General features: G+C 40.3%; 1 protein-coding gene across 3 annotated transcripts in view; it reads left to right on the top strand.

Moving 5' to 3' along the window:
• Positions 1 to 15,372, top strand: part of LOC121198064 (neurabin-2-like) — a 29,881-nt gene extending 14,509 nt beyond the window's left edge. For 2 of the 3 annotated variants that reach the window (XM_041061900.1, XM_041061899.1), the window contains exons 6-15: positions 3,203 to 3,335; positions 4,202 to 4,322; positions 5,319 to 5,423; positions 5,654 to 5,789; positions 6,856 to 6,999; positions 7,148 to 7,201; positions 7,399 to 7,530; positions 9,285 to 9,382; positions 9,718 to 9,814; positions 10,548 to 15,372. In XM_041061900.1, the coding sequence (XP_040917834.1) occupies positions 3,203 to 3,335; positions 4,202 to 4,322; positions 5,319 to 5,423; positions 5,654 to 5,789; positions 6,856 to 6,999; positions 7,148 to 7,201; positions 7,399 to 7,530; positions 9,285 to 9,382; positions 9,718 to 9,814; positions 10,548 to 10,601 (1,074 nt within the window). In that variant the 3' untranslated portion in view covers positions 10,602 to 15,372. Of the gene's footprint in view, positions 1 to 3,202; positions 3,336 to 4,201; positions 4,323 to 5,318; positions 5,424 to 5,653; positions 5,790 to 6,855; positions 7,000 to 7,147; positions 7,202 to 7,398; positions 7,531 to 7,763; positions 8,507 to 9,284; positions 9,383 to 9,717; positions 9,815 to 10,547 lie in introns of those variants that run through there. The other variant, XM_041061901.1, reaches the window with a different exon arrangement.
• Positions 15,373 to 16,760: the final 1,388 nt, after the last annotated feature.

Below are 16,760 nucleotides of genomic sequence, written 5' to 3'. Positions count from 1 at the left end.
CACTCAAGGTCAAAGGTTTCCCATTATGCATTTCACCTTAACAGTGTGTTAGCCTGCTTCCGTTTTTTGTTCTTTAGTAATTGTTGAGCAAGTGTTATGTGGTAGCTCTTGTTGTTTGTTATTGTTCATGTCCATGCTGTGTGGGTTAATCTGTCAGTTTAGATTTAAACGATAGGATCACACAGAGTGATGCTGAAATCTGTTCAGTCATTACAGCAGTTGCAGGCCACACTGAGAGCCTGTGTGTCCACTGTCCACATGTCCTGATTACTATTTGATCAGGACAGGACAACATATTGACTCTTAACCCCACATTCTAGCCGTTGATGAGATGACCTGAATTTTGTTTAGCATGTTTGATTGGATGTAATTTAGTGTGGCCTCGATTCAAGATGTTACCTGCAGCAACAAACAAAAGATCCACAAGAGCAGAGAGGCAGCGCAGCCCTGTGCTGAAGGCTCATCCTGCCTCCTGTGGGAATTCTCTGTGGCTTGGCTTTGGCCCAGTGTAGTAGTAGTTGGTTTATGATTGGCCAGATTATACAGAGGCTGCCATTCAATAGGCAGCATTACAAGACAAAAGCAAAGAGCTTGTTCTGCCTTGTATTTGGAGCCAGTCCACCAAGGCGTCTGAGTAAAGGCCAGAAACAGAGGGCTGAGGCTGAGCCATCTTATGTTGATAGAGTACTGTTCGTGACTTGTCGTTAATGTCCCTTTCACATTCGAATCAGTAAATAGCCTGCTGTTTATGCTGTGAACGGCCTTTGTAGACAAGTGAAGTTCAGTCTGAACAATGACCTCACTGTGAAGTGCAGAATTACAGTATAACCTATTCATCATTTAAGTCATTTCTCAAGCAAAGAAATGTAAATTGTTTGCTGATTCAGCTTTTTTTCAAGACATTTAGTTCATGTTCATGAGGCTGTGTGTGGAGAGCAAATCAGACCTTCTCTGATTTGCTCCAAAGTATCACATGAGCAGAGCTGCACGGCTCTAAGTAAAATGCGTATTATTGTTGCAATCAAAGCGTAAAACCTTAATGTTAACCTTGTGACTAAAGTGATGATCTGTTGCTTTTCTCTGCTACTTCATTGTACACTGAATAACTTAAAGGTGTTATCCTAGGCCCTGGCTTTCATTAGTTGTACTCATCCATTACCTAGCCAGTGTTGATAGCAGTGTTTCTAATGAAACTAAATGCCTGTTTTTGGTAACTTATAACAAGAAAGACGCACCCATACACTGAGGTGATGCTTCCCAAAACTTAAATGATTTTGACATTTGACCTCTTTTATAGTGTCCAAATCTTGTTTCTTTACTAATGTGTTCAGCTGTTTCATTGATGAGCGATGAATATTTTGTGCGTTTGGCCACTCGTGTGCAGATATTTTTGGACTTCATTGTTAACTTTACAGTTCGATACTGGTGAAGTATTTTTAACCCACCCTCTAAGGGACTGGTGTTCTAAACACAATGGGAGGTTAGTTTAGTTATTGTAGTTTGGCCCATTGATCAACATGGTCAACAGTTACAGCAGCAGCAATTAAGGTACTATAACCTGATTGACACGATTTGCGTGAACACATGACCTTTAATCATCTGAATCATAAATCAGTCAAATCTGAACACATAGCCGTGTTAAACATATTTTTAGACCCAATGTGACTTGCAGTTTCCACGGATTACATTATTTCTGACGTCCACTGCAATCAGGCGTGACCGTGCAGCTTAGAAAGCATAGAAAAAAATGTTCCTTATGACTCCAGAGCTCACCTGAGAATCATCGTGATCTAAAGTATCTTCAGGATCAAAGTTAAAGGAACTGCTAACTAATTCAGTGCATTTTTAGCAGTGACAGTTGGCCAAAATGTAAACAAATACTGGCTAAATAAACGAGGCTGAGAGATTGTGTTTTCATGACACCTGGAGGGAATGCTCTGAAGCTTCACACACACACACACACACACACACACACACACACACACACACACACACACACACACACACACGCTCGGCTTTAAAGTTACTCAACAGGAAGGAAACATGACAACAGGAAAGAGTTTAACAATCACGCCCTCTGACCCTGTTTGTGTCAGAATATTGTGTGTGTGTGCGTCTGTATGTGTGTATATGTGTCTACACATATACACACGTCTACATGAAGGGGAATGTAAATAATACTGTAATAAGCACCTCCTACACATAAAGGCCTTTGGCACTGTCTCCCTCTGGATGTCTGTCTGTCTCACACACACACACACACACACACACATTATCATATCTGCCAGACAGGGACAGAGAGAGAGAGAGAGAGCAAATCGGTACCAGTGCCAAACTCACGCTGGGCAAGCCTGTGGTTGCCTTGGAAACCAAGCCACGTGATCACAGAGATGGTCAGCAGGGAGACAGATGCTGCTGACCTTTTAGAGGGGGGTGGGGGTTGGGGGGTGAGATAGAAAGCGGGAGAAAGGATGGGAAGAGGGAAAAAGTGTTTGTAGTGATCATGTCCTGTCAAACGATATCAGTTCTCCCATGTTCTCGTCTTTATGGTTGTAAATGAATCTCAGCACTGGTGCAGACCGGCTTCTGGAGAATTTTATGGTCCAGTCTTTTCAAAGTGCACTTGAGTGGGACTGAGCCCCGTTTAGCCTCTAAACATTCCTGCGATCAAATCCAGATGTGTTGCCAAACTGACAGTGCTGGTATTTGAACTCTTACAGAGCTGCTTAATTACAGATCACTTCATCGCTGACGAGGACATATATGCTAATAATATACTGTGAAGAACTGCTGTACATCCATGGGAAGCGTGTGTAACTGTCATTATCGGCTGGAACTTCACGAGATCAAACCACTGAGATTTGAAAATATACATGCACAGAATGCACATTGTGTAATCAAGTACTCACATGCTCATTATCAAATGTCAGTGTCCACGTACACCATTTGAAAGACTATAAATAGAATGATTATTAATAAACTATAGAATGACTATAAATAAAAGCTGATGTCCCTCCACAGCTGCTGGACGTGTTAATAGGCAAATGTTTGCCATCACTTTGAAGTTTAAAGTTAGAGATTTTTGACAGTTACATATCCACCGAAAAGCTCTGTTTTGTATAACAGGTCATTAAGAGCTTTGCCAAATACAGCAAGGCAGAAATAGAGGCTGTCTGACCTTTGACCTTTACCCTGTGTGTAGGTCTTCACCACATACTCTAACGAAGACTATGATCGACGCAACGAAGATGTCGACCCCATGGCAGCCTCAGCCGAGTACGAGCTGGAGAAGAGAGTGGAGAAGCTGGATCTATTTCCTGTTGAGCTGGAGAAAGGTACACACACACACATGCACGTGGACACACACATACATCTTTACAATCACTGAGAGTCACTTAGTCAAGCCTCTTATGTAACTACAGACACACACACACGTGCACACAGTGACTGACTGGGTTCTGTTAACGGACATACGCTCATTGTGCGCTTACAACTCCATTATCCCTTTATGGGATTAAATTTAGCACGGATTAGCCTAATTAGCAGCAAGTAATTCTGGAGGCTGTGGATTTGAACCAGCAACCATCCGTGACGGCTGCTCTCAGCACAGCATAATAACTATAATACTGACTAGTGTTTAATAGCATTAAATATGGATAAATATATGTATTGGTTTGACTGTTTCAGCACACTTGCTGCAAGGTTACATAATGGATAAATCAAAAATGAATACATATCAGTATACTAACCAGTAATATAAAATGTATACAATGTATATTACTAATACCAGGTCATAATATTATTCTTATAATAACATAAAATAAATATGGATAAACACTGCTGGTCAAATGTTGTAGAACATCCCCATTTTTTCCAGGTTTTACAGTTCACGTTCAGTGAGTAACCTCACATGGTACAAAGGTCAGAGGTAAACTGCCCAAGGCTGGAAAAAAAAACAAAAACTGAAAAATCATGTGTAATCATTTCAGGGATGAAGAAACTGGTTAACTTATAGTTTTCCTGCTGCAATGGAAGTAACACATTACATTACATTACATTTATTTGTTTTTCTAAGTTTTACTTTAAATTTCAGTAACAACTGGAATGGAGGTGTTCTAAGATTTTCATTTTCAATATTTATATTGAGTGTGTGTGTGTGTGTGTGTGTGTGTGTCTCTGTCTTTGTGCGTCTGTCTCTCAGACAGTGATGGTCTGGGTATCAGCATCATAGGTATGGGTGCAGGAGCTGATATGGGTCTGGAGAAACTGGGGATCTTTGTTAAGACTGTCACTGATGGTGGAGCTGCGCAGAGAGACGGCAGGTACGGTCTGCTGTACATGTCCTTTATACCTGTCTACTCCTGTGTCTTTCACTCTGTTTCATGAAGGTACTCTTTTGTCTATTACTGACGTGCAGAAATGTGACTGGGGGAAAAAAATGCAGTTTTGAGAAATAGTTCCACATTTTGGGAAATATGCTTCTTTGCTGGCTTTTCAAGAATGAGATGAGAAGACAGATATCAAATATCACGTCCGTGCATTATGTACAGAACCAAAGTCGAGATGTGTTTAGCTAAGCTTAGCATAAACAGACTGGAGGTGAGACTTGAGGGATCCATATGACCCACAACACAATGGTCATGTGACAGATGGACACGGCTGTGACACAGCATTGGTTGGCTAGTTTTTGGTGGCATTTTTGCAGTACTTTTAATGTCGTACAGTTTTGTCTTCTTTGCTGTGATATCTTTACATGTAATATTTCATTTTTAGTGTTTAAATATTCAGTGGAATTTTCTCATTTCCACTCGGAGACAGTGGGAACCAGCAACAACACTGACATATTGACATGTCTTGTTAATTTGACAATGGCTGACTTTGATCTGTCCAAAGTTCAGAAATACGCTGTAACAACATTTCTGAAGTTCTTATTTACACAGTGTATCTCCTTTGTTCTGTTAGTACACATATACAGAAAGGTCAAAACAACAACAGGGAGTTTTAGATGGAGCCAAAGTGCTGATGCTGTGTCTTGGTGAACAATATTTGGGCGCAGTGAAGTGAGCAAATGTGTGGACTTCCCAAAATGTTGAAATATTCCTTTAAAATGATCGGAGTGTATAGTCTGATAGTTATATGTGTCCCCATGTATAGATGATATAAAATAACTTTGTTTAATGTTTTACCTCCGCCAGTGTCAAACATTTCTTCTTACACATATAAATTCTGCTTGTGTGTGTGTGTGTGTGTGTGTGTGCATGCGTGCGTGCGTGCGTGCGTGCGTGTATGTGCATGTGTATGTGTATGTGTGTGTGAAGGATCCAGGTGAATGATCTGATAGTGGAGGTTGATGGGACCAGCCTGGTCGGGGTCACTCAGAGCTTTGCTGCCTCTGTCCTGCGTAACACCACCGGCACCGTCAGGTCTGTCTCACACACACACACACACACACACTCGCTCGCTCGCTATCCTTCATACACACACTTATATTATTATATTTTTGATTTCCTCAATTATTTAAAAAATGTGTATTTTCTTATTTGGGGGGTTTTGATTTGTGATCAGGTTTGTGTTGGGTGCTTTGAGTTCTTAAATTTGATTTGATTTTTGAATGTTTTCAGGTTTATTAGTATTCATGTTGTACGTTTTCCAGGTTTGTGATTGGCCGGGAGAAGCCGGGGGAGCAGAGTGAAGTGGCTCAGCTGATCCAGCAGACTCTGGAACAAGAGCGATGGCAGAGAGAGATGATGGAGCAGAGATACAAACAGTACATGGACGATGATGAAGAGGTACGTGCTGAGTGTACACAATGCACAAGAGTGAATAAAACAAGACAAAAAAATCCCCAGGTGCTCCGATGTGCGTCTATGATGCTGGTTTTCTGAAGCCACATTAATTAACTCAGAACATCTTCAGCTGATGTTGCTGTGTCAGCTTTGTGAGCAGGAAATCAGAAGGACTGATAGAAAGAGACAATAGCAAGATAAACAGATATACACTGTGTTGTGTATGTGTGTGTTTATGTGTGTGTGTGTGACAAAATGTCGTCTGTATGCCACCACGTGGCCTCTAGTTTTAAACTCAGTCCAGCTTCTCCATCTTGTGGTCAGAGAGGGTAACAGACGGTTAGCACCTACAACAATAAACACTTCAACTGCCCATGTTTTAGGAAATACAGGAAATACACCCGAAGAAGAAAATACAGTTAACCACTGAAAATGTACTTACATATTCATATTCCTTACTCCATTTTCAACAACTGAATGTAAATTCTTGCTCTAATTACAGCATAACAACTAGACATTGAATAAGGTAGTCCAGTGTAGTTAAACTGATGACCAGTACCATAGTTAGCACTGAAGACACCAGAATCACATTCTCTACCCCTGTTAGATTTCTTCATGCTGAGCTGATCCATGAATTTGAACTTGTGGCCTCAGTATTTCTGGCTGTGGCCCAGATCATCACTCCTCTGAAAGGGGATTTCCACCACCAGCCTTATTATGAAATAAATTAAATAAATCAGATGTCGGTCACACCATATAATAATTCACATTGTGTCATGAATGTAGAATATATACATTTACAGGGGGGCTATGAAGCAAATATGAAGCAAACACCAGCCCCAGTTAGCTTTAGACTTGTTGGTAGGCCTATTTGAGACCTCCCTCAGACAGAACCAGTTCAGCAACTTACTGACTGCTGACTGTTTCTTCATATTTACCTTACACACAGGAGAGTGGTATCAATTTTGCCTTCACGTGCCTTTCAACAAGAAAGCGAATACACAATACAAAAATAATTCAAATAAAGGGCCAAATATTTATATTTGTCCGTCCTCGTCTCCACCTGCAGACAGGTGAATATGCAACAGATGAGGAGGAGGAGATGAGTCCAGTGTTTCCAAACTCCATTGAGGTTTTTGACCTGGCGGAGAACCAGGACATGTTGTCTCCTGTGGAACTGGACCCCGAGAAACTGGCCCACAAATTCAAGGAGGTATATGTGATTTTGATTATTTGGATCCTCATCGTAATTCTTTTATTCATTCGTCTCACTTGTAGTTCATCTGCGGTTTTATCAGGCGTTTTTGGGGGGGGTAGTGGGTTGATTTCATCTTTGTTACTCTATCTGTCTTTGTTTATAGCTCCAGATTAAACATGCAGTAACCCAGGCGGAGATCCAGCTGCTAAAGAGAAAGGTAAGACCACTTAATGTCCAGTCCCATCTGAACAAGCAGAAATGAAATACACTGAAATACCCAGGTTCTGCTGTACTGCAGAGGAGAACGTACACGAGCATAACATCAGTTCTTTTTCTGGCTGAACGATGACTTAATGCTTGCTCTGCCTCCCACATCCCACCTCCTCCCTCCCACACTGACCCCCTCACCTCCAGCTGGCTCATGCAGAGCAGGATAAGTTGCGTTGGCGGATGGAGCGCGCTCAGTTGGAGCAAAACATCCGGGACAGTAAAGAGAGGATGGAGAAACTGGAGGGCTATTGGATGGAGGCACAGTCCCTGTGTAAGGTAATTTATTAGAGAATAAACACTGAAAGCAAGGAGGCAACTCATGAATGGAAGGTTTGGTTTTGTTTTGTTTTAGTTTTTTTGAATGATGTGATGATGAATTATGCTCAACTGATTAATGAGTAGGGCTGGATTAAAAAAAGAAATCTGATTAATTATGATTTTTATGTGAATGCTCTGATATAAATTCTTAAAATCCTCAGATCAGTCTTTGAATTGATGTCTTTTCTCAGTAAACATGTTCAGAGGTACAGAGGAAAAGAGAGAGACAAGCAGACCAACATTCCCAGCGTTCATCTTGCTGTGACATAAACATTAGTAAACACTGTGCAATAATAAAACCTGAATGCTTCTAAAAATCCCTCTCCGTGAAACAATGCTTGTGGTTTCTCATACCTTTATTGACAAGCTAAAGCAAATTGTGATCTGTACTGAAATAAATTATAATGCTACACAAGGAGATGCTGGATCACTGGAGCTTGTGAATCCTGTACTTCGTGACCCTTCTTTCCAACTTGCAGATTTTTCAAGAGTTCCTGTTTTATTCTTGAGATGTATTACGGTGCAAACACTGCTGTGGTGTGGGATCATATAAACAGCTTCACCAAACAATTTTTTTCATCATTTATTTATATTATCGTGAATGAATTGTTAAAATAACAACAACACATGGTGGTGTTGTGTGCTCACATCGTGCCGCTCTGCAACATCCAGACAACAATCCTTGATTTTCTGGAGAAGCTGATTCTCCGTTTGTCGAGCCGTCACACTTCGCTGTAATAGTTTCGTCTGCTTCAGAGCTTTGAGGCCAGCGCTGTGACTGGCTGACACTTTTATCAATAACCAGACCATTAAATCTATATTCTACCTCACTGCGGTGCTGCACCTGGGCTGTATGACTCAAACACTGCATGTCTCTGCACCCGAGACAACCCCCACCCCCCACGAATACTTATATATATGACCACTGCTGACTGCTGCTGCTTTTAGCCTCCCCAAAGTGTAATGTTCTGGCACTGTCTATAAAAATAAATGAATAAAAATAAATCACAAAATGAATTAAGTTTAAATGGTTACTGAACTTATACACAAACTACATCATCAACTACATCAGCCAAACTAATCATAGTTACTGTCCCTATTGTCCATGCTCTTGTAGGACATTTGACAGTAATGTGTGATTTGAATGAGTTTGCTCAGTAGTTCAGAATACGGTTGTGATGAGACAGATACAGTATGTAGATACAATCTGTGGTCTCTAGCCTTTAATATGAAACAGGCAGATAGCAGATACAGATGTATCACAGATGCTGCAGCTCAGAGCTATTTCCTCATAGGCATCACCTGCAGTCACTTACAGTTAAACTGGAGCACGGAGTAGCTAACGCTAGCTAACCAGCTGTCTGCAGGCACCAGGCTAATGTCATGTCAACACAGTGCAGATGAATTAGTGAGCAGACTGTTGCACAATTTTATAACTGGGATGTGTGACAGTGTGGCTCACTTGTTGAATGTAGAAGAAATGTATGTTCCCAGGATAAATGAGAAGTGCTTTACACAACACTGGCATTTATTTATCTGACGTAACTGAATTATCATTGAAATGATTTGATTCTGAACTTTGTGAATGAAAATAAAATTGAATCAGGAGATCAGTCCCAGTACCGAACGATTGAGTTTATAATCTCTCAGAAACTAGTTATTTTCATTTACTGACTGTGTGCGTGTGCGTGTATGTGTGTGTGTGTTTCCAGGCAGTGGATGAACACCTGAAGGAAACCCAGGCTCAGTACCAAACCCTAGAGAGGAAATACAGCAAAGCCAAGAGACTCATCAAAGAGTACCAGCAGAAGTAAGACATGAGAAACAAAATCAAGCTTTCAGAGGAGTAAATGGTACCAAAGCTTTGATGTGTCTGTGTGTACATGTCTTTCTATGGCTATGTGGACAAATTTTGTTTTGAAACCATTATTGTGAGAGCATTTTCATGTTGTGAGCACATTTTAGCTGGTCCATACAACTGTAAAGTGCTTTTTGAGAGCTATGATTTGGTTGTATGGTTAGAATTGGGTTAGGGTTAGGGTAAGGCATTCAGCTGTGATGGTTAAGGTAAGGGGCTAAGGAATGCATTATGTTCAACAAGTATCCTTACAAAGATAATAAGACAAGAACGTGTGTGCGTTGCAGGGAGATCGAGTACCTTAAGAAGGAGACAGCTCAGCGTCGAGCACAAGAAGAGAGCGAGACAACACATAAAGAAGAGACGGACAACCTGCAGGAAAAGGTAAAACAAAATATATTCCCAATTTTCTATTTCAACATTTTCCCAAGTAGAAAGCCCCAGTCCTCTCCACTACTCAGTTTATTTTATTTTAGTCTGTAGCTTTTGCAGCATAACACAGCTTGAAGCACTTGATTGTTCGGTTTTACTTGATCTGGGCTCAGTGTTTGATACTGATGAACATGTAGTTTTTGTTGGATTGCCTTATAAAATTGCATCAGGGATACTGCAGAAGTCTGGTTTACTTTTTTTTAAATAACCATCAACAGAATTTTCTCGGTAGTGGTGGGTGATGCTCCTTCTACAGTAGCCCCTCTGACCTGTGGTGTTCCCTAAGGCTGGGTCCCATCTCTAGCCCCCCCCCCCTCGCCATTGCTCTTCTTATTCTGAATATTTTTACACATAGCAAATCCAGTTCTAATCCACAGATGTGTAGGCAACTGACACGTTGAAACTAGTTCTCACAATCCCATAAAAAGTTGTAGGTGAACTCTCTTTACCGATAACTCACTCATGCCTGTCTGTTCCCACCTGTCCTCACCTGTTGTCTCTGTCCAGAAACCAGGTAACTGGGAGCAACAACTGCGTGAGTCATCTTTTTAATGAGTCAAAAGCCAACAGCCTGGAGCTCTGTATTTACAGTCCTGTGATGTGGCTGTGATGAGCAACATGATGTGATAGAGGTGGTCCTGGTTCAGTTCTATTGTGGTCATCCACTGTGTTGTTGTTTCCACAGATTTCAGACTTGGAGACCAAAGTGGATGCCCTGAAGACCCCCAAACCCTCCTAGACTGCTGCTACTTCCTACCTCCTTTCAGTGACTCGAAGGGGAGGAGCTCTGCCTTCATTCTGACGGGGGCTGTATTTTATCCCAATCAACCATTTACTGCACAGGCAGGGAAACATACATGGGGGGGGGGTCAATTATCACGGATGACAATTGTAAAAGAGAGGATGAGGTGGGTGACATACAAAGAGGAAAACAACCTCCTCCCTGACATCTGCCATGCCAGCCGCTTAGAGCTCCATCAGTCAATAACCAATCCCAGAATGCACCTTCTGTAATACCCAGAATCCTCCTTGTGTGTCTTCCTGGCAACTGGCTTGGCAATCAACACAGAAACCACAGTGAGCAACTTGTACTTTATTTATGGATGATCGGTTTTCACTGCTCCTCTCCTCATTAATTGTATCTTACCAGGATTCTCCTATTGATTCAGATTTATTTTAAAGAAGCGCTTTTAATAAACAGGCTCGTCACAAAGTGCTTTAAAGAGTGACAGAGGGAATAAATGCAGAATAAAACAGAACAAAACAAGAAAGGACAAAGCTCATTTGATTGTCGTACTTTTGAACCAGGTGGTTGCTGAACCATCTCTTTTATTTTTTATTTTTTGGGACTGGACTGGATTCTTACGAAGAGGACAAATGTGTTTTCTGTTGTGTGGCACTGATGAACAGAATCAAAAACTTCAAGAAGTGGCCACCTCATTTTTAAAGACTCAACTCAAATTCTGAAGTGGAACTTCGGTGGTAATGATAAACCGTGACAAAAACTAACTTTGAAAAGGAAATAGCCACCGCCCTGTGAAAATTATGAAACAAAATGGCTGACAAATTTCTGATCAGTGACGACAGCTGGGAAATAGCCGAACGCCCGCACCAGCCTTTGTTTTCTCTTTCCCAGTCTAATTCTCTGCAAGCAATGGAAGGAATCAGGCAGAAGTGTGCATTTCAGGTCTGAACTGGTGGCATACAGTTTGTATATATCCTATACATGTATTTAAAAGTGTTTAAATGGCTTAAGCAATTAAGTGGGTCTGATCGCGGTGGGTAAAGTGGTGCAACTAGTGAATGACAATTGTCTTGCTATGGAAAGTGGAATGGTTCAGTAGCTCAGATTCAGCCTGTTTCATCTCTTCTCTATCAACGTTAATGGCAGACAGGGTGTGAATAGTCTAATATGTGCTTATAGAGCTTCTAATGGTGTATATTTGTTGGTGTTTACTACAGTATCTGTGGGTTTACATGCACTCCAACCTCCTGTTTTTCAGGATAGTCATGTACTATATTCTTGAGTTGGTGCAGGGAAACATTGCTTTCTGTTTTCAGAAATTTGCTCTTATCCAGGATCACAAAACTCTGAATATGTCTGAATATACCAGTATTCTGAGGCTATTTTGTGTACAGCTTCCACCATGTACCACTGCAAAGTTTCCTGAGCTCAGGCTACAGGGTAAACTGAGAATATTCACCTCATTCCGATATCCAGAAACATCTGATACGTGTACATCACGATCTCCTGAGGTGAACTATGTAGCGTAAACTGTTCGAACATTTCTTGGAGGCAGAACTTCCCTAGAAATAATCTCATTGGTTAAATTAAACATAAGTGGGTGGGGCCAAGGAGCCAAAAATTCCCAACTAATAATAGATTTTTAAGGTGGATATTGATATTAGACAGCTCTAATAATAATGGCATTTCTGTACCACAGTTCAGGTAATAAGAACTAATAACATTGGTAATGGCCAAAGAAAGCCCATAATAATTCAGTTTTGTTGTAAGCATCTCAACGATATCCTAACTGTGAAATTACAAACAACTGAATACTTAATATATTTTTAACTTAACCAATAGATTAGCAGACTGATATGAAGGCAAAAAAGGCCATAATGATTTAATCATATAAGCAACTAAAAACGGAAATGTAACAGCTACTGAATCTCTCATTCTCTGAATTCTGAATTTGTGAAACTTAAAACAAATAAAAATCACAATAATATAAATCAAGCTAAATCAAGCAATTGTACAACTTTAAAATATTTTATGGAAATACCATCACATACTACATACCATCAGACAGATGGATTTCAAAGTAAAGTAATTCACTGCTGTGAATTTAGTTGTGTTACAATTTCAATTCAATTACATATTCAGAAGTAGTGAAATGTCAAAACTAGCTTTTCATAAAATTCTGTGGCCTCTCTTTAATTTATCAGTCAGGCTCTACTAAGCTATCTTGCCATGAACAAAAGAATAAGAAAGCCTTTGCCAGTCAGTTTTACTAATATTTTGATTAGTATTTGTCTTTTCTTGTTGGCCAGTGTAGCGTTTCTAAGCCAATGCACCAGGAATGTTTTGCCTCTGAGAAATGTTTGTCCAACTAGAGCTTTCACAAGGATATCAGCTACAGTGTTATTCAGAAAACAGTGTGCATGTAAACACACTCTGCACATCTTACATTAGGAGAAGAGTAGAAGGTCCCAGTGCCAGTATTATAACTTTAGAAAATGAACTTAAGTTAGTGATACATATATGCCTATGACGTAGTCCAAATATAGGTTGAATACAAACATGTTGCTGTGGTCATTGAAGGTCAGATCATTTTCAGGAATCCAAAAGACATTGCGGGTGCTTCATGTTCATACACACATTAGTTTTTGGGGTTTTTTCCCAAAGATTTTTCTTTGATCAGGTAAAATTTGGATGATTTGCAAGCAGTTTTAAAATACACAGCAGAAATGGTTATCGAAGAACAGGTGAACCGCGGGCAGCTGGACTTGTTTGTAGATGTTTGAACCTCTTGTCAAGAGACCTCTTCAGTTCTGAGAATCTTCACAAACCCTACAAATGTAAAATTTGAATTACTCAATTACTCTTTTGCCATTGCAAAATTATCTTAAGGTGCCAGTGGAAATGGTAATCACAATTTGTCCACTCTGTGATAGCAGTAGAGTCTGTATGTTTATACAGTTATGTATTTAACTATTCTGATTTGACTGTTATCCAGTGACATATTTGATGTTCCAAATATGAGGTTCATATTTGCATGTGGATGGCAGAGCGGTGCTCAGTGAAACAGTGTTCAACACAAGTAAGTTGTACAAAGTTTTGAACGGGCCAGTTGTGTATTTTGCTGCTCTAGTGTTGTCATTCACCAGGGTGATTATTCTGAGTTCATGTGTTACGTGTTAATCGAGACAATACGGCTTGCTGGCGAGCTCTCATTAGGTTGCGTTCATTGAAAATGTTAAATTAGAAAACAAAATAAATTAATAAATTATTTTCCCCCACTCTTGTAAGATCCAGAGAAGCTAAGGACAGTGAAAACCAACTTCTCCCTCTCTGTGCTTTCAGTCAGCATGGAGTTCAGGTTAGAGATCAAATTTCACAAATACATCATCATGTTATGCAATGCATGTTATTTTTTATTTATTTTATTTTTTTACCATGCTAATGGCATGATTCTGTAGATGGCAATCAGTCAGTTGGTCTGTCAGTCCATTGCCTTTGTCCAGACTGAAGTACACTCATCAGATGGACTGCTATGAAATTTTGTATGGACATTCATGGTGCCCAGACAATGAACCCTGATATTTTTGGTGAACCCCTGACTTTTCATCTTGCACCTCTGTCAGGTTAACTATTCTGTTAGAATTATTTGGTTGATGTTGGCATGCTAACAGCGTAAACTTTAAAAAACAAACCTGCCAACCATCAGCACGTTAGCATCGTCATTGTGAGCATAATCGCATGCTAACATTAGCATTTAGTTCAATACACTGCTGTGTCTAAGTACAGTACAGAGCTGCTAGCATGGCTGCAAACTAGTAATCTGTTTAAATTCCTTGCAACCACAAAGTAATGTTCACAAATGACAAATAATGACAAATGTGGATATTGTAATGTGTTATTACAATGAAAGTCAAATATTGCATTTCCAAGCTTACAAAGTGATAGGCAGAACCATTGTTTGCTTTCTCTTTATACGTTGAGGTATTTGCTCTCCAGACCTGTTTTGCATTGACCAATCTGTCCCCCTTCCTTCAGCCTCAGCCTGGCAGTGCAGCCGGGCACTTCGCCCCCCACTCCAAGCTGAGGCGCCTGAAATGATACCTCTGACCCACAGGAAATAGATTGTATGAGATGTGTATCCACAGAGATGTTCAGTGACTTGGCGGAGTTGAACGGTTGGGAAATCATTTAGTCACAAACTGGAATATGAGAAATTTTAACCAAATGATTTGTCATTAGTCTGTTTATACGTTTGTGCTTCATTCTTCTCGTCTGCCCTGATGTTATTATGTTTGTACTGGACAAGGGGGGGGACCAACTTCAGACTCACAGTATAAGGTTTCCATGTTTTCATGCAACATTGAGTCGGACAGAACAACTTCCAAGTATTTGTTCAAAACCTGCAGTCTGTTTACACAGTCCTGTTGAATGGGAACAAGGCTTCCTCAAGAGAGAAAGCATTTTTAAAGGAATGAAAATCAGCCATAAACAACTGACTTGAGTATTTGTATTGTTTTTAGTTTTATCCCTTGTGTCAAACCAGTGTGAGCTGTATAATTGCTGTTTCGTCACCAAATCAAGTCCTGGTCACTTTAGATTTTAAAATCTAAACACAGTTAGTGATCACTTTGCCTTGTTATGATGACTTTTTCGTGTTCGTTAACATGCTGCATTTGCCTTTACAGAGCCTTCAGATGTGTGCTAGCTGTAGCTGACTGTCACAGGTTTTACCAATCACTTCTGCCCATCAATCATACCTGCATTAACAAAAAAAAAAAAAAAAAAAAAAGGGTTACCAGTGTTTAAAGAGTGCTTGCTAGTGATTGCAGACAAGCTGCCATGTTGGAAGACTGACAGATTGTAGCACCACAGCATTTATATATTGTTAGAGACGGTGGACGGACTGATGCCTTTCTCCATGACACTTCTCCATTGTCTTGTCATTACTTCTCATATTTCGGATATTTATCGAACACAGCTCTTACCCCTGCTTTGCATTCTGGGAGCTGTCTTTAAAAACCATTTTCCCCACTGGTGGCCTCTGAGCAGCTCTTTTGGAGCAGGTGATTGGGTTTAGTGCCTTGCTTAAGGGTTAAGGATAATGATTGTTGATAGTAGTACAAATGTGTGTACAAATGTGTTCCACCTCCTATCATCTTGGCTTTCCTATTGCCTTGGGTTGATGAGCCTCCTGGTCAGAATTGCATCAAGGTGTTTGGACCCCTTTATACATGCATATGAGTCTAACTCCTTCTGACCTTGTTGATGCGACGGCTATTTTTGATGCTCAGGGTGGAAAACTAACTGGACAGCTAGCGTATTGTTTCCTGTAACCATTGGTAACCAATCTTTAAACACTTAACGCTCACATAACGTGTTACAAAGCCACTTTTTAAGAATCTGGAAAAACTGGAGAAAAGTTTCAAAAACACTACAGAAGATGTGGTTGTTTTGTTTTTTTTGTTGTTGGAATTTTCCATTTGCATAGTTTCATTATTCTCCAATACCCAAACTCCATGGCATTGTTTTTTTTGGGTTTTTTTTGGACAATATTAACCCCATGGCTTGGCTTCTTCAAACACGTTGATGAAATTAGAATTAGGCGTCACGTTGTGTGCTAAATGAATGACCATGGACTGAGAGGTGCCAAACACTGTGAGCAGGACAATCTGACAGTGTATAAGCTGACCTGTGAGCGTGTCTCAGGTCTGAAACAGATTTCCTTCTCTGCCTGGTTCTCTTCCTCAGTTGATGCCACCATGTTTGTCTGAACCAATACCTGTCTGTCAGCATTAATAAATAAATAAATATATGTTGAACAAGAAACGAGAGGAAAGTATTGATTTACTTTTCACTTATATTTTGTGTGTGTGTATGCTGGTACATAAACATTTGCAGATGTTCATGCACCATCATTCTTACTACCCTACTCTCACTAACTGTCCCTGCATTTAGAGTACTGGACCAGGAGGAGGCGCAGTACAGTGATCCCAGCCTGTTGTCTGCAAGGACGATGTCTGTATCCAGGATCCACTCTGTTAAAGGACAGCTACATGCAGTGTGGGATAAGTATTCAGCTCCTTCATGTAAGTACTATACATTAAGGTAAAAATACTCTACTACAAGTAAAAGTCTTGCGTTCCAAATGATACT

This window comes from Toxotes jaculatrix, chromosome 18, assembly GCF_017976425.1.
Source record: "Toxotes jaculatrix isolate fToxJac2 chromosome 18, fToxJac2.pri, whole genome shotgun sequence".
Lineage (NCBI taxonomy): Eukaryota > Metazoa > Chordata > Actinopteri > Toxotidae > Toxotes > Toxotes jaculatrix.
This window is presented reverse-complemented; position numbering and strand designations above follow the sequence as displayed.